The 20,765-nt window shown below is 40.2% G+C and overlaps 1 protein-coding gene and 1 non-coding gene across 2 annotated transcripts; both read left to right on the forward strand.

Moving 5' to 3' along the window:
• The first annotated feature begins 12,896 nt into the window (after window positions 1–12,896).
• LOC112983601 (large ribosomal subunit protein eL37) lies at window positions 12,897–15,631 on the forward strand. Its single transcript, XM_026100823.2, has 4 exons — window positions 12,897–12,989; window positions 13,570–13,705; window positions 14,096–14,180; window positions 15,519–15,631. The coding sequence occupies exons 1-4, from the start codon at window positions 12,987–12,989 to the stop codon at window positions 15,586–15,588; spliced, it is 294 nt and encodes a 97-aa protein (XP_025956608.1). The 5' UTR covers window positions 12,897–12,986; the 3' UTR covers window positions 15,589–15,631.
• LOC112983605 (small nucleolar RNA SNORD72) lies at window positions 15,356–15,436 on the forward strand. The gene has a single exon (XR_003259268.2). It is a non-coding gene; the product is annotated as a small nucleolar RNA SNORD72 (small nucleolar RNA).
• Window positions 15,632–20,765: the final 5,134 nt, after the last annotated feature.

Below are 20,765 nucleotides of genomic sequence, written 5' to 3' on the forward strand. Positions count from 1 at the left end.
TGTGTAAAGAATTCATATGGGAACTCTGAAGAATATTTTATCTTTCCAGACGTATGTCTTGATCTTGCAGCTAGCTGTTTTAATAGCTTAGATAGTAATTTAAATTTGTGTAAGTACATCATTAGCTATAATAACTCCCAAGGTAAGAATATGCTATAATTTACTCACAAACAGAACATGCAAATAAACACAAGAGAGGCCGAATACAACTAGCAAAGAATATGTGTATGTGTTGGGGGCCTGCCTTTAGTAAAGTCACTGTTAGTAACTATACCTTATTAAAATCAGTTAACACTGAGGAAATGCCTTCTTGCAAGAAGTATGACAGCAGGACAAAACTGTAGCTTTTGTACAAGCTCCATTCTTGTCCTTTTAGCATATGTTTTCAGATACCTTAGCCAGAAGACCTTATCTTCTTACATTTGGAAACAGGATTGTGCTTTTTTATTGTTCATGGCTCCGGCAGTGACAAAAGCAAAGAGACTGAACCTACACAGTGCAAAACAGAGAGAGGTTAGAGCTGGACTCGTTTCCCTCCTAGGACTGCAATTCCGTGGCTCCTGTGGTGCCTTACGCAGATGACTGAGCCCTGGTTTAGAGTGGCTACTGTTCAGTCTACTCTGCAACAACAAGACTGTGAATAGTTGCTTCTTCTTTCATTTCACAGGGTAGTTTCAGTAACTTTTTTCTACTTAGTGCTTAGGCTTTGGACCATTTAGATGAATTTCTTACTTTTGTATGTTTTTGAAACGTAAGTCTATCTATAGTTGCATGACCATCTATTTACATTGCAATAGCTTTGCAGTCAAGGAATACGTAGCACCTAGCACTGTCCCAGTCCATGACTATTTTCATGGGCACTTCTACAACAACATACATTATGACAAGGGCCCTGCTTGAGGCAGTTCTCCAATTACTTCCCCAGAGTGCACAGAAGTGAGGGAGAAAGTGTGACTTACAAAGAAGATAGGGCTGATCTTTCCTTACTCTTAGTGAAAAATGGCAATTCCTGCTCTAATCACCCTTTTGCAGTAGAAAAATGCTTTTTTGTAGCAACTTAAAGTTATTGGGAAGCATTTCTACTGTCTGTTCAGAAATTAATCTTCTTTAGACTCAGAAAGGAAGTTTTGGGGGAGAAAGAGATGAGTAGTTTGAGAAAGAACCAAAAGGTTAGCCATAAGGCAAGGCGTTTCTTGTCTTGCCCTAAATGATAATTCTAGCACAAGAATGATTAATGCAATGCTTCACTTGCTGGGCTAATGATATCCTGCCCTGTCTGGAGACAGCATGAAATGTTATTGTCTGTATTTTACTCCACACGAAGGTCAGCCAGAATAGTGTTATATCAACGCTATTCCCTATAGACTTCCAGCCTTTTATAAGATTGATGCTAAGGTTACTCAATAGTTTACCAGGCTTTAATAGTCTTGCGTCTTTATTGTCCAAGTTCATTATCTATTACAGCCCTAAAGACAGTCTGTGTGCCATGACTGCTGCAAATGCAAAGGATCCAGTGACCAGTGAGTGGAGAAAGAACAATCTTGTCATTATGGTTTTAAATTGTGAAATTGACTTGGACAGTTTTGGGGATTTGTTTCTGTTTGCTAATGCCATCAGACTTCTTTTAAGTGGCTTTAATTGCCTGTTTTGCTGTTAATGTAGTTGTCACGTTTCAAGGACTAATGGCAATGCTTTGGGATGCGTCTCTATGAAATATGTCAAATAGCGTTAACCCTGTGCTAACTGTAATACAAATGATTCTGTCTCAAGGGACCTCATGGAGGGATATTTCCTTAGATGCTGGAATACATATGCTGCAGAAACTACGCGGAACAAACAAGGGCTATGAGAATTCTAGTTTGAATGAACTAGGTTGGAGAAGAAGAGCTCACATTATTGTAATTCAAAATGCAGAGAGATTTAGTAGTGTAAAATTAATACATCAGATCTGTCTAGAGCATAGGCATTTCAGCCTCCACGTGCACAAAGGTTATCACTGGACAAACAAATCATTATTATTCTTCAGAGTTAGATTCTGATCTTGTGATCACTTCACATGGTGAACTGATTTAGCAGATGGAAACTGCCCCAAGTGCTGAGTTACTTCTGCTCTTTTCCACCTCTTCCTTGCTTTCACTTTCAATCCCCACTGTGCGTTCCCTCTGCACATCTGCTGCTGACTTTGACACACTTCAGTCCTCTCTGTGAGCCAGTTAAGTTTATTACAATGACAGAAATAAATCCAGCAAAAAAACTGGGTAGCCTTCTGGTGTTTTAATGAGCTAGATCATCTAAGGTGTGGTGGGCAACAGAGTGAGAGAGGGGGTGCTAATGTACATCCAGGGAGGAGAGAGAGGGGAGAAAAGAGGTGGGAAGTGTAAGAGAGAAGGGAGGATGGAAGGAGATCCTTCTGCCCACAGATCCAGCAAGCCACTACATCTGCTCAATGCCAGTGACCCAGCATCTCACACAAACTCTTCCAGTTGCTGCTGATCCTGGACTAGAGGTTATAGCTCACCCTCACTGCTCATTGCTTCACTACCATGGACATGCTGGTGGCATCCAAGTTCACCACCCTATCTAGAGACCAGTCACCCAGACAGAGCTGATTTGGATGTTCATTGAAGCTGAATAGTTATTTTTCATTTCTACTTTTACTACTACTACTTGCCTCCATGAGACAGCAGTCATCGCATTTGCATGCTGAAAACATTGCTAAGGTTTAAACGATCTGCTTTTGCAAATGACTGTGATCAAAGGATGGATAGCAAATATTGGTGAGATTTTCAGCAGCCTTTATAACTGAGGGTTGGGAGCAGGCTTAGGTCCACTCTGAGTCCATCTCAACTTGAAAATCCTGTGTAGAAACTCACAGGGGTCAAGGCTTCAGCACAAGCTCTTCTGAATACTCCCTTACTAGCTGCGTGTATAAGCAGAGGTACGGTGTCAATAACATATCAATATGCTCACACATACCCGTGCAGGGATACAGAAGTGTGAGCCTTAACACTTTAAATAAGTTAACACAGGAAAAGTCACATGAAGCAGACTAACATGGAATGAGTATTGCATTTATATTTAAAGCCAGTGACATAAAACCGTATGTAGTGCATAAAGGGGTGTATCAGAGACTAAATCATGTTGCGAATTGTGGAGTCTGTTCATAATCAATCCTCAAAGGAAGTAAATGTAAATTTTTCACACATAACCAATGTTTTAAGTTTTTGTTGATCTTTCTCTTGTATTCTTTTATGTTGTTTAACTATAAATTTAATTCATACAGTTTAATAAATTCATAAGAAGTTTTATATGAAATGACTGATATACCAGGACCTAGCATTGATGATCCAGGTCTTTTTAGTCTGAGGTCATCTCTGTTTGATTGTTCTTTGTACAACAGATAGATAGCACATCAAACATCAGCCATTAGCAACCTTGCCAATGCTTCTGAATTTCAGTTTTTTTCTGAGTCAGTGGTATAAGTGCATTAAATATTTTAGAACTATTATTGTAGATAGTTAGAAAGCTAAAATGCTTCATGCAGTAAATTTTGAACAAGAATACTTCCTCAAAATTCATCAGTTTCCCTCTGAAAGTTTCCAAGCATTTTGAATTTAAAACCTATAAAATATATTTCAGTAAGCAGAACAAAGATTACTTTCTTATAAAGGAGAATTAGGAAAGAAAATGAAAGCAGAACATGAAAGAAACAGATCTTATCAGTTTTTCAAACCACACCATTTTTAGGACTATCTGAAATTCATTAAAGTTTTGTCAGCTTGCTCAAGAAGTCAGTTATTAACCCTAATTGCAACTGTGAAGCTTCCTGGAATGAGTTTTCATACCTATCTTCTAGCTGCAAAGAAAGTTTAACAAATACGGCAAGCTTTTGCAAACTTTAAGTGAGGCAACAGAGGTGCAGAGCTTTGTGCTCACACAAAAATGACATACAGTTGACCTTTGTTCTCCCTGGTTTTGGGCTGCCTGCACACAGAACAGCCATCAGACTGCGATAAATGAAGAACACCTACCACTAGTAACAAAGGGCTGATACAGCAGCAGAGCTCCACAGACATTTCTCTGGGCTCGGTACATTTGTTACATCTTCTACAAGAAGTGTATAAGCCCTTAAAATGGGTGTGATATCCTTTTGCTAGTCGTTCTGATTTCTGTCTGTACCCACAGCTCAGTTCAAAGGAACAGCACTGAAGCATAGGGGCAATGTACTCCCATAATTTATTTTGTAGGTGGATACATTTCTCCTTCTGTGCTGCTATTAATGATGTACTTTGTTGTATCAGATATAAAATTCTCAGAGAACTTCTGCCTACCAAGCCATGTGACTGCCAGTATTTTGAGAGAATGTGCATTCCTAAAGGTGGCATTTGTTGTTAATTAGCCTGTAAACAATCCCACTCTGTGCTTATTTGGTTGAAAGACCACCATGAGACAGATTAAAATGATGATGTTTCTAATTTGGGCAAAGTACCTACAAAGCAGTTGACAACCAGGACAAAGTATGCAGCAAACAGCAATGTCAAGGGTTTTTCAAGCCAGCAAATGGCTTGGAGAATTTTGTGAATGATTTAAGAAAGAGATTAATATTGATCAGTCCAAGGAGAAAATGTAAAACGTAGAGCTTGTGATAACATTAGCATACGGAAACCATAGTGGACGTTGAAGGCCGCTATTTCTTCCTTCGTGTGGGCGAGAGAGGTAGACGCCTCCACCGACTGACCGGGGCTGTGCACTGTGCCTGCAGGAGCCGTGCAGGGGTCTCTTGCTGCACCGAAGACGCATCAGCTGTGCGAAGGGTGCCTGGGGCAGCCGCGTAGCCTGCTCCGGTCAAGCCGCTTACAAACCTGGAAAATGGCTGAATGACTCAGCAGGAAAAGTCAATTACCAATATCGTTTCTTCAAGGGTTACCACGTTTTACCCTGATGCTGAAATATAGCAACACAGAATAAGTAGGCCCAGACTTGTCGCAGTTTTGTGACCCTTTTACAGTGCAACGTTCCCTCAGGCATTTTCCTCCTTCTCTCAAGCAGCCACTTTTTAGGCTGTGTTTCCACTTAACAGATGTTCAAACACAACTGAAAAATAAGTTATTTAAACTGTAAATTTCCACATAGACATTACAGAAATAGCTGTTTCCCATGAAGCAGTTCTAACAAGTGCTAACAAACTTGTTAAACCGTAAGTACAGGCATGCTCTGTCATCTGTGCAAGTGTTACTGCAGCCGAGTTAGCCCCATCCAGACCAGCCTTTCAGAGATAATAAGGTGCTGAGGTACAGATGCTCGTCAAAATAACGTGAGCTACTTAACTGGTCATTTTGGAAAGTCCCATCGGATACCTTTTCGCCTGTCTGCTGCCTGGCAGACAGAGGAGCAGCAGCAGCTCCCGTGCCCTGCCAGCCAGGCAGAGCAGAGACGTGGGGCCGTGGCCGCATCCCTTCCCCCCCGAACCCGGGCTGAAGGGGCTGCCGTGCTGCTGTGCTAGTCTGAGCCGGCCCTCGTGGCCACGGGATTGCAAGCTCCATGTTGTGAGCAAGTAAGAAAAAGTTTGGAAACCTCCACTTCTTTTCTATGTCCTCTTTGTGCACACTAATAAGGCTGGGCAATGTTTTGTCCTCTATTTTTATTAGAGTGAAGTAGTATAAAATGGACAGCGTACGCAGATGTTAGGGGAATTTCCTGATGGAACCAGTATGCCTCAATTCCAGTAAATGGAAAGTTAAAAAATGCCTGATACAGGAAAAACATCTTCCAGAATAAACAGATAACATTTGTAACTTCAGACTTGAGCTGATCTGTGTTAGCAAAGCATTGTACTTAGGGCAAGTCCTGAGCTGGTGAAAATAGAACGCAACAGTGATTTTGATGAAGGAAGGCTGATTTACGTCACCCAGGGGAAGAGGCTTTATCTTCAATACATGTAGAACTTCAGCTGTCCTCTCCATTTCACTGAAAAGCCTTTTTCTCTTATAGTTTATGTCTCACATCTGACTACTAAAAAAACCCCCGCAATTCATACAGGGCAAAGAATGGTGTACAAGTGGCAGGTTTTCCTGCTTTAAAGTGAGCTTTATTTTACTTTTTAGAGAGGAGACAGGCTGACCAGTGAAAGCCATAATTTGTGGTAGTCCCAGAGCAAGACAAATGTAAATTCTTTGGGAACTATGAGATGAAATGTGAGATAAAGTAAATAAATAACAAATTATAAATTAGGGTTAATTTCTACCATTTTTCAGATTAAACATGAGTGCCCCAGTCCTCTCTGATGTTTTCTTCTTTGACCTTACACCTTACTGTAAACATACGTATTTTTTTCCACAAATACCAGATCTAAAGTACAGCTTGACACCAAATATTTTTAGAGGCAAATATGCATTTCTGAAAGCAAATTGAATGCCTTATATTTACCTAATGCACAGTTTGTGCACACCTTTGTATTAAATCATGCGCTTGGGTACTCTATAATGGCAACATCCATTAAAAATTTGAAAATGTTCTGTACCGTATAAATGCTGTACCACTGCATTGAGCACTAGCAGAAGCCAAGTCTGGATTGGTCTTGTAAAATCGATTTACCTTCTTACCTTTGGAGCCAGAAGCCACTGCGAGGCACATATGTGCATTTCACCAGCTGCTCAGAAGTCTTCTGGGAAGAGAGGAACAAAATTTGACAAGTCATGTTCTAAGGAATGGCTGGTGAGAAGTAAAATCACTCACATGGTTTTATTAAAGGTAAAATCATTCATATATACATTTGAAGCAAAGATGAGTGAAGGGAATGTCACAGCAGAGATATACATCAGCAAGTGCCTAATTCTACGTAAGAAGTGAGAAATCTGAGAAAGTAAGAGAGCCAACAGTTTAGTCTTAAATTAAAGATGGCTTCCCTGTATGAGCTTCTGGCAAAGACTTTTAGTTCAGCCTTTCTTTCAGGAAAGATTTTTGTTTTCCAACCAATTCAAATTATATTTCTTTTCCAAAGAGTCAGTATGCCCACTGATTGTTCGTACCAGAACAGTTGGAAGTATAAGAAAATTGTCATTGTTAGGTATATTTAGATCCTCAAACTTGGGATTCCCAGTTAGCAAATTTTGGCCATAATATCTGGGCTTAGATATAGTCTGTGTCTAGCCATGGTGTTTGACAGCTTGAATCAGACAAGTTTTTGTTCAAAAAAAAGCTAGTACTGCTAACATGTATCATCCATGTGTATGTGCCTGCACAGAAACATGCACACATATGATTATGGTGACATTTGCTTTTCTTTTGTTCAATAATAAATCTTTTTGGTTTAATGTGCTTTAGAATAACCCTGAAAATGCAAGTCAGAGATATACATTACCCTAGGGAAAGAAGGATTTTTAAAACACGGGTCCTTCAGTGCAAGGGAAGTTTGTAAGGTAGAGGCCATAGCATTTATTTGGCCAACCAACATAAAGGAAAAAGCAGACACCATTTGCAGACAGAAATTGTGAAGACTTGACCTTTTTTTCCAAGCCTAAAAGTGATCAGATGTGTTTGTCTGTGAACACAACAGCCAGGGAGATTAGAGGTATAGTTATGTCCTTAGACGTAGACACCTCTTCTAAAATCATACTGTTGTAGAGAAATGACCGGAAGGAACGTCAGAAGATCATCTGGCCTATCTGCCTGCCCCGCTACAAGATCAGCTAAACCTAAACCAAACAAACGTTTGTCCAGTCTCTTTCTAAAAACTCCAGAACTATCTGAAGAAAAACTGTTAAGTCTAGTGCTTGCCAGTCTGTACTGGTACAAAAGATGATTATTCTAAATGATTATTCTAAATATCCTTTGGTGCAATTTAAAGGGAATATGGTTTGAAGCTGGGTCTTTCAACCTGGAATGAGATACAAACTACAACTCTGGACTGTAGTGGATCAAACACATTTTGGCTGGTGAAGATCTCAAGCGAAAATTTTGTTCTAGGGGTGTGTGTGTGTGCGTGTGCTTGTGCTCGCAAGCATGCGTGCACGCATTCATGAATAATGTAACAGAGGTTTCAGACAACAGTGTCAACCAAAACAAGAACAGTATAAGTTGTTTTTTATCAAAATAATACTAACAAGACAAGAATATTTAATTGTTATACAATAGAAAACAAAAAATGGCCACTGCTTTTTAAAGGAACTTGCAGCTTTCTCGCACACACCCATTCTGGTGCTCAGCCCAAAACATCACACAGCCATTTCTGTGAACTTGAGGAGAGCCAGGAAACCTCCTCTGAGATTTCCTGCAATGGTGAGACAATGCACCACATCTCTGTAATGTGTCTAAGCATTAGTCAAAAAAAAAGAAGAAGAAAAAATCTAAAGAAGTTTTAAAATTCTGTACGAAGTTGTTACACCGTAACAAATTTGTGCCAGGTTTGTAGTTACCTCTGCTGTACAGCGGAGATAAACCTACACGGTTTTATGCTGCCTCTATTCCTCTATTAAGATAGAACAACAAAGAGATTTTAGTGACGTTTCTGGTGGTGAAAGACCTGTGACCCCCCACCCCCAGCTACCCCCAACGTAAAGGTCCCCCTTACTGCAGATGGAGCTTTTGCATGTGAAAAAATGCAGCTAAGTGAGTGGGAGTTCTTGCTCCTGCTGTGTTTATTCGTGATGGTACATTAAGTAGTCCCGCTTCAGCCACGATCTACAATTAGTTTTACTCTCTGAGCACTTGTCAGTGGTCTGAAAACAACTATCTGGTCTCTTTGTCCAATTGATCAGTAATAAAAAAAATATACTGCTCTCCTAATGTTACTTCTGTATGAGCACTGTTGTCACTGCAGAAGGGATGTTATATGATTACCAGTAGGAAGCTATTCATGCCATCATGGATGAGTGTTTTTGAATACTTCTTTCTGATTCAGTATTGAGAATAAACACTTGGAGAAGCTCTTACATATGAGTTCTAATAATTGATTTGTATGATTCAACTCTGGCATTCATTTCAGTATGCTACATGTGAGGTCATTTTTTGTGCTGTTTTTCATGGAAAAGTAAGAGTCTGACTGCATGGAAATAGCATATAGTACTGATAAAGGAGCTCTTCCCTTCCACTGAGGAATGAGGAAGAAACAGCATCAAGTATATTTTATACACTTTGTATAAGCTTTGCTATATAAAACATTTTAGATCATATTTGGTCATTTACACCATATTTGAACAAGTAATTCACTCTCAAATAGTGACAGCTGTTTAATTTTCTTCTACTCATTTTCATTTTAAACAAATAGAAAGTCTTTTGTATTATATTCATTAGTTTCTTAGCAGGATGCAACAACCTTTTCCATAAGCATTGCTGTTTGCTCATATTTTCTGTTATTGTCATAGAGATTTAAGAACTGCATACAAATGATATTATTTTCAATTCATTGACCTAATTTACTGCTACTGTTTAGAGAGTTTTTTCCTGAGCTGTTTAGGAGAAAATTTTTAGTTGAACTATACTGTCATCTTGTGGTGAACCAATGTTCTTGGTTCAAATTCACACATGAATGTTTTCTTCTCAAAACAAAGAATCTGGATACCATAAAAATGAATTTATGTTTTCAAAAGAGACAGGTCCTTGTGAGTGTTTTCTAACAGATATTAAAGGTGGTTTATTCCCCACAAATTCCAGAGAGGTGTCTACCTCTAAAAATCAAGATGATACCCAGAAACAAAGGCATTCAAATTGAACCTCATGAAAATGTTACCCTTGAATACTTCAGGTCTCCTGCAGATTTCCTGAGACCTTGTTACCTAGGTCAAACTGTTCAGTTCCCTAGAAGAGCTAAAAAGCATTCCTTTGATCAAAGAGAACACATTTAGAAATATTGACTTGAGCTTGCTTGCATCTCTGAAGAAAATTGGGTATCAAATACCTGCTAGCTTCTAACATTTATCAAGCTTGAGTCTCAGCTGTTTTTGTCCCTTGTAGTCATCTCCACGTGTGCAAAGTGCACTCTACTTGTGCACAAGTAAGTGATGCAATGCCATGTGGTGACACTGGGCAGAAGCTGTTGGATATCAGTCTTGTATTTAGCACACAAAAGTCACAAAAGTCCTTTCAGTAGTCTTCAAGTTACATAGACCCAGTACAACTATTCTACTTTGGAGCAAGTCCCACCACATCAGGGACTGTATGGCTGTAATGTACCCTAGTGATGGTGCTATGTTGTAGTATGATACCAAACCTATGCAAAACAAATGCCACTAAAGTTATTAGGTGCTGATATCCCCCTCACTTTGTACTGCCCATCCGGCCCTGTTTTCAGTCTCCCTGTCCACGAGCTAGAATTATCTGTAAGACTGCCTTGCTTCAGCTGACCTGAGGGACTGGAAGTGGGCAATTCTCCTCCTCTTCCCCAGCAAAGTGCCAGGGCAGAGAAATGAGGTCAGGAAGGTCTATGGGTCCTGGATGGAACCGGGGTTGAGGCAGAGAGGCTTGTACCCCAGTGGGGTAGAAGAAGAAAAGTAGGGGCATGTCCAGTGTTACTTTTTGCTTCAGCTTTTCACCCACGACCAGATCAGACAGCTTGCACAACATGATGTTAGGAGATACAGAGGTAGACATCCTCTTCCACAGTACTCATTAAACCTCCCTCATCACTAGAGCCGGCTGGATGGAAAGTGCTGTGCCGAACCTGTGGCAGAACAGTGACCCCCAGTGCAATCACAGTGTGCTCTTCCCTACATCAAAGAGACAATCCTGACATCCAGGCATGTCACCTTCTAAATTATTTGGGGTGCTTCCTTATTGCATAAAAGAAGAAAGGTGAAATAGCCAGTGCTGAATTTAGCCTTGTGCCATGTGGTAGTTGTTAGTACATGAGTCTGTGGGTTTTGAAGGGGCAGCGAACTCCACTCTCAGCCACCTCCTGTGTAGGGGCTAAGAGCTTCTGGGATGGTCCTGGGTCAGCCATAGCTCTGCCCATTCCCTATCCTATAAGTTTCCAGTGTTCCCGAATACTAAAGAATGTGAGAAGATACCAAAAATCTCTTTCTTAACAGGTTTGAAAACATCCAAATGAACAAGATTATTTTTATGCCACACAGGACAAGAATAATTCCTTTGGCAGTATATCCTTGCAAGCACACATACCAACATACTTCCTTTGGAGGCTGTTGCCATGGCATTTGTCCAATGTCTTCAGAGCATCTTCCAGATTTCTGAGATCTAACTAGAAAGAAAAGGGAAAGGAAGCACTAGTTAAAAGACAAACAGCAAGATTGCTTGGAGAAATAAGACCCAGTCCTGCTTGAAGAATGTATTCATACTGTTTGAGTTAACTGGGATTTTTTTTCTGCATGGCATCTCATCCACAGGCCATTGAGTTTTCTCTTTTGAATTTTTGTCAAGAAAGACAGATTTCTATAAAAATATTTCATTAAGTCAGTGAGGGAAAATTCATTTTACCTAACTTCAGCCATCTATGTACCGAGCCTAAGGGGGGCTAACCAGGATCCTGTTAGAATTAATGTAAGAAGATGGATTCCTCCCAAGGATGATTTATCTACTACCTACTTTAGACACCTAATTTAAGATGGGATGACTTACTCTCTGGAAGTGTCCCTTTTTCTCCTTTGACTATAGAAGGACCATGGAGGGATGGCTTATACTGGATTCCTAGATTTGCAAGAGAAGTAAAATGAGTGTGAGCAAACATCTCTGCCTTAGGTTTGATTCTGGTAGGGAGGTGCCAAGCAAAATGAAAGAGCTAAGTGAACAGCTTGGGCCACATTTCTGTGTGTCTGGAAACAATGCTTGCTGAAGTTAAAACGACTTTTTGCCTCATCCTTCAACCTTAGCGTAAGTCAAAAGCCTCCTAGCACATAAACCAGTGCACAAGAAATACAGTGAGAGGCCACACTCAGGATACAAATGAAGATAAATTCCTGCTGAGATAACTGTACAAGACTGATTTGTCCCAGAATAAATATGCAACGATTCAGATTAGGCTTAATTGTTTTAGGGATTTTGTCATGTGATAACACTTTTTTGGGATGAAGAATTCCATGTTACTCACTGCAGGAGGTTTCCTCACAGTTTGCTGGCTTGTGGCAGGCCCAGATAATAACTGTACTTTTAGCCAACTTGATTAAGCCAGAAGCACAGAGAGTAAGATCCAGTCTGCCAGATAAATACATAGTTTTATCAAAAACTGTTAAACAAGGTTACATAAATCTATAATCAAGGTTAAATAAAGTGGGTTTATCACCAATTTCTGACTTTGTTTTAGAAGAGGAAATGTTGAACTGGTGATAAGGTAAATATAATTTCTTCAAGTTCTTTTTGTGTACATCTATTTGTCCAAATTTAAATCAACTCTTATATGAGAAATTTAAATGATGCATCTGATTTTTTTTACATTAATGGTGTCCATTACAATGCTTTAGATTGTCTTTAGACTGTCATCCGATGTGCAGGGGGAGGGGAAGGCCATGGACAAGCAGAGAGTGCAGTATGGACTTTTTTTTTAATGGCAGTTCCATTTTGAAAGTACATGATATTACAGCCAAGAAATTCTATGAATTTTAATCATGAATACAGTTTTCCTCCAAATGTTTACATATGGCTAGAACTTTATTCTGTAGCCTAAAGTGGAGCTTTATTTGTGAACAGCTGCACAGGGAGTATTTCAAAGACCACATATTGAATATAGTTAAAAATTATGTGTGAGTAAAGCCACTTTAGAATGTTAAACATTTTCTTTACTAGCTACATGTATCTACATAAAAATATGCCCGGAGCAACCCGCCCGCGAGCGGGGGCCTCTCCACACGCGGAGTCAGCCGGGCCGGGCGCCGGGGCCGCAGTGCGCTGCGACCAGGTCCCCCCTCCCAGACCGGGCACCCCCGCGCCCAGCCCCAGCTCCCGGCCGGAGCGCTTTGGCCGCGCACCCGGAAGTGCGGGGCGGGATATAGCGGAAGCGGGGCGGGGCTAGGCCTCTTTGGTGCTAGCGGCAGGGGAAGATGGTGAGCGCTGAGCGCGGGCCGCGGCGCATCCGCCGCCATCCGCTGTGGCGCTGGGGCTGTCGGGGGCGCGGCGCGTCTCTGCGCGTTCTTGGGGCCGGGGCCGGGCGGCATTTGCGGGGCCGGGGCCAGAGGGCCTGGCGGCGGGCCCCGGCGGGGAGCCGCGCCGCGGGGCTTCCCGCCCGGGAGCAGAGCGCTTCGTTTCGTGGGCGAGGGGGGCGCCGCCGCCCCGGGGGTCCTCCGGGCTGGGAGTCGCGGGGTGGGAGGGCCGCCGGCCCCGGGGCTGAGGCAGCCCTGCGGGTGCCGGGCCGAGGGGGTTCGGTCGCCTCGGGGAGCGTTGGCGGCGCGGCGGCCGCGCTGAGGAGAGGCTTGTCGGTGACGGGTCTGGGGCAGCCGCTCTGACCTCAGCGGGGGGAGGGGGGGAGAGGAGAGGGGCGAAGGGAGGTGTAAGGAACCTGTGTCTCTGGTGCGTTCATGGTTTGTGAATTTGTGCATGTTTTTCAGAAGTTTTTTTTTTCTGATGTACGTGACTCGTACCTCCCAGTAGTACTTAAAACGTGCAATGTCCTGAAATGTATTTCAGACGAAGGGTACTTCGTCATTTGGTAAGAGGCGAAACAAGACACACACCTTGTGTCGTCGATGTGGGTCCAAGGCGTACCATCTCCAGAAATCTACCTGTGGGAAATGTGGTTACCCTGCTAAGCGTAAGAGAAAGTGTAAGTAAGAAACTTCTGACTGACCTGAGTTTAAAACTTTTGCTGCTGCTTTGTCTTGTTTTCAGCAAAGTGACAATGAGTAACTCAGATTTTATACAAATGCAATGCAGACAACTGTATTCTCAGTTTAGTAATCTGTTTTTTCTAGCCAAGAAAGACTACTGTGTCATTTTGCAGTGTGTTTGAAGCTTTTCTGAAATCTTTGAAGTTAGCACTGACTTAATTATATTTCAGATCATAATTATGCAGTATTACTATATAGAAGTTAGTTTACTTTAGTAGAATTATTATTCTTTTGCTTCTGTCAGATTGCACAGTTGTGCTATTTAAATGTATTGTGCAATTGATCATGCAGGTGATGCAGATGAGTAACAATAACATATATTCTAGATAACTGGAGTGCAAAGGCTAAAAGACGCAACACCACTGGTACGGGTCGCATGAGGCACCTGAAAAAGGTCTACCGTCGATTCAGGTACAATGTTTTTAATATTAGTGTAATGTGAAATCTTGCATGGGTTTCACCTAATTATATCATTCAAACTCAATGCTGCTTTTTTATTTAATGTATTTAGTGTGGTGTGGTCTTAAACTTTCTTCTAAATATATCATAAAATAAATGATGTCTTGTATTCATATAACCGGCAGCATATTCTTTCTGGGATAAAAAGCTTACCTCATTAGTCATACATAGGATGTATAGCAAGCTTTAATGTTTCTAATAAGAGTAGATAGTACAGAACACTGAGGTTCTTGCTGTAAAATGGCCAGACTTCAAAAGGTATGATGTTGTAGAACTACCTTTATCTGTCAGTGATTGTGCTCGTGTGGATTTTTGTAAGACAGATCTTGAGATGCCTTCCAATTCCCCCTGCATGCAAAAATGTTTGGAATTGAAATATTTCCATAGTTGCTTTGTTATTTAGGATTTAGTTATTGCTGACTAGCTGTGGAATCAGACTCTGAGGTACAAGTTTCTAAAACTTGTTACAAAGCTTTGAGTTGTATTTAAGAGGTGCTGTGGGGGTATTGTAATGTTAAGAAACTCATTAAGAATTTCTTTTGTATGGTCTCCATGTTCTAAAATAGAGTTCTGTAACTATTAGCCCAATGTCTGAGAAAGCTGGATAAAAAAATCAAGTAATTTCAAAGTCTCTTCCTAAAAATGTAGGTTTTATTTAGTAAGTGGAAGTCTGAAGTCTTGGCACTAGGGTGTAGTTGAGGGATTCATTTCACCTGCTGTTTATGGTCAGTGACAGTCTTTGCTTAGCAGCAGCTAGAAAGTAACTTAAGCAAATACAACCTGCTTCTTTTCACCAAATGTTGCTGAAGTAGACGTGCCATATCCAAAAGTGAGCTTGAACTTGACTTTTCTTTTGTTGTGTTCCACTTTTTTTCCTTACTGTCTAGTTGGAGGCATATAAGATTTTTTTTAAAAAAAACCTTACACTTTAGTACTAAAAAAAAAAAAAAAAAACCTTTTGTTGAGTTGCTTGGTAGGGATGTAAAATATGGAGTGCCTTCAATAGCTGTGCTGTACTTGATTCAGTTTTGCAGTGTTTACTCAGTTGCTGAAATCTTCCTGTTTGAAGAAATGGAGTTTACTCATTTACTCTAGCTGAAGAGAGAAATTTACTGCTCATTCCAGACAGCTTGTCAATGATGTTTCATATTAAAAATGTCTGAACATATGAATTTCATAGTGATTTCAGTGCATTACTGAGATAAGCTGAACAAAAACTGGTGAATTTTATCTAAAACATTACTTGTTAGAAAATATAACCTGGAGCAGTAACTGTATTTCTACTTGCAGGAATGGATTCCGTGAGGGAACCACACCAAAGCCCAAGAGAGCAGCTGTTGCAGCCTCCAGTTCATCGTAAAGACTCATCTGTTTGTTAAAATAAATGGTCTTACCCAGAAAAACTTCCAGCTTTTATGTATGTTTTACTTCAATGAAATATGGGATTCCTGGAGGGGAAAAAAAATAAATAAATAAAAATATATATATATACACACACACACATGCACGCAGAGTTTCATGATGGATTGAGATGATTCATTAAACAATCCATTAATTCACTTTTATTTGACAGCATCTCCATCTTGAAAAGGACCATAATCTCTGCTGAACTTAAAGGCTTCTGTTTGTTCATTAACGAGTAGCTGATGGCTGTAGTCAACTGACATTTTTTTTTCTCCCTAGTACTCCCTTGCTAGTTCTGTTCTTGAAATCTTACATAGCAAACAATGGAGCAATTGGCACTGTAGACTTGCCTTACTTGCTTGTAAGTCTGTGACCATAAATTACTCAAGATACTCTAGCATGGAGAATCAGAATTTTAACTCAAAGATAGTAACTTGAATAATGTCTGTAAGTGTTGTTCTGGGAAGGAAAAGTTTAAGAGGGGATTCCTGGTCTTAGCCGTTGTTCAGTGTTCTGTGGCTGGCAGTTCAAGAAGCCTGTCCAAAATACTGCTGCTTCAGCAGGCCATTGCTTCTTGGGCAAAAGGAAACTTCGAAATCTGGAGGGGCTTCCTGCCAAACAGTAAGGGGTGGGAGATCTGCTGTAGTTGAGACATCGCTCCCAATAAATGAAAGTTTGGGTGTTTGAAGTGTAATCCTCTTCCACTGCAGAAAAACTAAGCAAAACTAAGTTAACCAGGTGGTCCAGGAAGGTAAGGATGCAGAGCTGACGCACAAATAGATCAGATTTAATCATGTAGATGTGAAGAAGTAATTGGTATGATGAGAAAGTGAGCGGGGGGGGGGGGGGGGGGGGTGTTCTTCAAATTGTGGATTGTTACTTGGAAAAACTTGCACCTTATATGGGGATGTTACTGGGTCACTCAGCTGGTTTTTAAATTCTCAGCTTTTGAAAATATCCGTGAGATGCTGTTATGAAGAGTTTTGGGAATATGGAGGATGATCGCTGCAAGCATTTAGAGGGTTTTCAGATAGTAGAAAATCTAAAAATTTGATACAGGCTTTACGCTTCTGAGGCCATTTTAACTCATGGTGAAACCATCAGTGATCAGAAATAGTGTGCTGCTTTGTTGGTACTGAACGGTCAGCAGTTAAAGAATGTATCAGCTTGTGCAAATCATAGCTAAAATTTTCAGCAAGGTAAGACCACCTATAATGGTGGTCTACTGAAGCTTTTCACGATAGGTATGCATGTATGTTTGTGATTTTTTTGCATCCCTCAGACTGATAGGCATGGTGCAGTTTATCCCAAGGATGGTCTAGTCTAAATTATATCAGAAATCATTAAATTTCATGTTGGTCAGTGTATAGCAAAATCCATCGTCTTTTAGACAGTGATTGAAATTGTGACAAAAGATGATTGAAAGTAAAGTCTGTTCAAGGTAGAAAGTGCTATTAAAGTGCCTGTGGTGGCAGAAGATTGATAGCTTTGGTATGTCTAGCTCCAAAAGTGTAATGTGTCAGAATTTGAGAAGAAAAAAGGATCTCTGTCAGTTTGGCTTGAGAGCTGGGGTTTCTTTACAGTCTCAAACTGGTAAGCAGGAGTTCAGCTTACTGCCATTGAGCAGTATTCTCTGTGTCAGTTTTAACTTGAAAGGATGGCAAGACCTAACGCAGCTGTCGAATGCATGATGAGCCATACTGAAAATCCTTACTGACCTTTACCAGTCAACCAGCCAGGGAGTTACCTTCAATCCAGAGTTCTGTGTTTACAGTTGAGGTTTTCTTTGTATGGGCTATGGAAAGTAAGAAAGAAAAAAAATACAGCAGTACCAGTTCTCACATGCTTCAGTTGATAAAGCTAATACAATCCCTCAGAGATGACTTAGGCTTGTACCACTGTACTTCCTGCAAAGATGTGAAAATACCATTGCCTGGTTTCATTTGTGTGTGAACTGCAAACCCAACAGGATGAATAAATTATAACTCTTATTGTGAGACTGACTCCACAGGTGGAACAGCAGAACAAGATACTTCATACTTTCTGACCAACAGCTGTTTCTCCAATATAGTGTGCTGACAAAATGGTGCTCATATCAATTAACCTATGAGTTAAGTGGAGATTAACTCCTCCATTGCTATACTGTGATGAGTAGTATGGAGACCAGTCCGGCTGTTTTTGCCACAATGACATGAACAAAAACCACTGGCTTTTAATGGGCCCCTGGAAAGTGGGGTGGGGCGGCCCTAACATGTGCAGGGATGCTCTAAGAGGAATGTTGGGGGAAGAAGGGTATGAGTCACCCTCCTCATGAATTTACATGAAAATGGAATGTACTTGGGTCATGACAATAATTTGATGGCCTTTTCTAAGAGTAAGCATCTTTCCTGCACAAATCTGTAACTCTTTCTTAAGCTTCTCTGCTCTATTAAAACTTGATTCAGAGCCCTAAATGAGAACCTTGAGCACTCAGGCCTTATACTACAACTGTAGTGGCTTTTCTTTTTTACTCAAAATACCAAATATTTGACTAAGTGATGCTAATTGTCTTACCTGGAATTTGAACAGGCCCCCCATGGAAAAACTGACATAAGTTGTGTCCATAAAAACATGTAAATAAAGCATGAAAAGTTCCAACTTAAACAATTATTTTGGTTTTCCATGAGGTAAATAGGTTAATGCATGTGTTAAGGCAGTGGTCCTCAATACTGGTTGTGAGCAAGTTGGTTTAAAAAACAAAACAATTTGTTCATGGAAACAGAATCTTCTTGACTAGTGGGGAGATCAACATTTTTATTAGTCTTGGTATCTCCAGGGTGCTGGCAAACTGGGGATTACACTTACTAATAAGGTATCTTAAATGTAGGTGACAACAGCTCCTATATATGTGTGTGTATAGGGAAGATGAGGGATAGCAAAGGTCAGAATTCTCTTAATTGCAATAAAATAATGCTGGCATGAATATTTTGTAAAATTCTGCTTTTTCTTTATGGCAAGCTTATCTTCTGAGCCTCTGCTGGTGTATATGCAAAATCATGATTAGCTGAACTTAGTACATGTCTCTGCCTATTGGGTTTTTACTGTCAAACTCTGTGACATGTAAAGGGATTGGTGAACTATAGTCATGGCACAGGGTACAGTATGTTCCCTACTCCACCAGCAAATACCACTGTAACTGAGTGTTTCAAATAATCCATGCTATAATTGTTGCTGTACTGTACTGAAAGAGCAAAATATCGTCACATAAGAATTTCAAAAGAGGAATTGAGGCTAAGATTTTATTTTTTTTTTGATGCTACCTCTTCTAGAACAGGATGGATATTTGAAATCAAGTCATCTGAAATTCCTGGTTTCTATCCTAAGTACAACACTCTCCGTCTTTCCTATGTAATGAGGCAAGACCTTAAGAAGCACCACAACAAGAAAGCATAATGTGTGAAAGCTGATACATTTTTCAATAAAACAGTGAACCAAAATTTGTGAAGATCCTCGTGCATCTTCAAGAGGAGAATCCTGATGAAAGAAAAGAGGCAACAGGAAATACAAACCTGTTAAAAAAGTCCGTACAACAAAGCATGTTTCTACAAGCAGAAAAAGGTGGGAAAGCTAGTGAACATGCATGGGCCAGTACGTAATTTATTTTTCAATTTGTCAAAGCAACAAAATAAAATCGGGGTGTAAGTACTTCACTGTAAATCTGAAGTGTATGTTTTTGAAAATTCACCTACAATATTACTGATGAGCCTTAGCATAAAGCCACATACTGAATCCTATACAGCATTTAGGTCTCTGAAGATAAACACTGAAATGTTCAAGGCATTAGATGCAGCCTCTAACTTGAGGTCAGTATCCTTTGCTAAGTACTCTAATAGAGATACTTCAACCTTGTGTTTCTTTCTCCTCTATCAGAATTCATTCATTCTGCAAAGTCATGGCAGAAAGCAACAGCAATCGCTGACCAGTTGGTAGGGTTTTATCCACACTGCATATTAAGTCACCTTGTTTCATAATTGCAAGCTTTTTACAGAAAGATGAAGGGTGGAAAAAAAATGCAAACCTCAAACACTGACTTCTACCCACTTGCCAGAATATACTTTCTCAACAGATCAATAGCCAGACTGCAGCCTTGTTATGTTTTTATGTACTAGGGCCTATAAAGGATATAATTTTTTTTAGAGTTCTAAATCTAATTAGTCACCAAATTTTCTCATCCATGGAAATATACATATGGGAATTATTTTCAAATATTTTATCAAATAGGTGAGTTCTTATTACACATATCATGCAAATAATTGTAGACTTTATTTCAGGCTTTACGCTGGCTCTTGTAGATGGTTTCAGCTATCACTTGGTCTAAACACCTCCTATAGAACAGTGTTAAGTCTGAATCAAACTTCTTTTCTAGTTACACACGTTTTTGTATTTCTCTGGCTTCTATCGACTGTTCTTGCTTCTTCATGGGCACCACTTGGAGGTTTCTCAAATGAGAATCTAGCAACCAGCCTTCTACAGTAAGCTACACTTTCAATAAAACAATGTCTGACCCTGCTGCTTACTGTTTCTCTGCTGTGGGCTAGCGGGGGCAGAGTGTTGGTGCATAAAATATGACACAAAGTTAAGAGTTGGTAAGTTTGCATACATCAATGTCAAATACCTTTTAATGTTTGCAGTTTGAAAGCTAAGGCCTCGCTTTACTTTAGAACTGAAATTCAAGTAATTTAAAAGTCATGCTTATGGAAGCTAATAGTTCTGAACTTACTCTGTTTTTCCTTAAAGACAAGGGATGCCATTTACATTTAAGCAAAACTGTAGGAAATCACATGGATACAGATGGTTGCAAAGCCTGGTGCTCACTCATTTACCCCTTCATGTTCTTTCTCTACATATGATGGTGATCTGCTGGGAAATGCTGGGTTCTGCAGCACAATACAGGAAGTTGGACTACAGACTTCAAAACTGTATAAAGAGAAATTGCCAGATTTCTGTACTCTCTATTCTTTTTCTCTAGTTACAAGAACAAAAATCATACAACTACAGGACTCAAGCCTACTGGCACTGAATATGCATCATGATACAAACTAGAATTTCTGTGGGAAGCCTTGTCTTTGGATATTGTACAGAGAGGGCGTAACA

Source organism: Dromaius novaehollandiae, chromosome W (genome assembly GCF_036370855.1).
Source record: "Dromaius novaehollandiae isolate bDroNov1 chromosome W, bDroNov1.hap1, whole genome shotgun sequence".
Lineage (NCBI taxonomy): Eukaryota > Metazoa > Chordata > Aves > Casuariiformes > Dromaiidae > Dromaius > Dromaius novaehollandiae.

Excerpts from the sequence above, each read along its gene's own strand:
- LOC112983601 (XM_026100823.2), top strand. Across the intron at positions 13,706-14,095 it reads TGCTAAGCGTAAGAGAAAGT|ATAACTGGAGTGCAAAGGCT; the intron begins GTAAGTAAGAAA and ends CATATATTCTAG. Across the intron at positions 14,181-15,518 it reads AAGGTCTACCGTCGATTCAG|GAATGGATTCCGTGAGGGAA; the intron begins GTACAATGTTTT and ends TTCTACTTGCAG.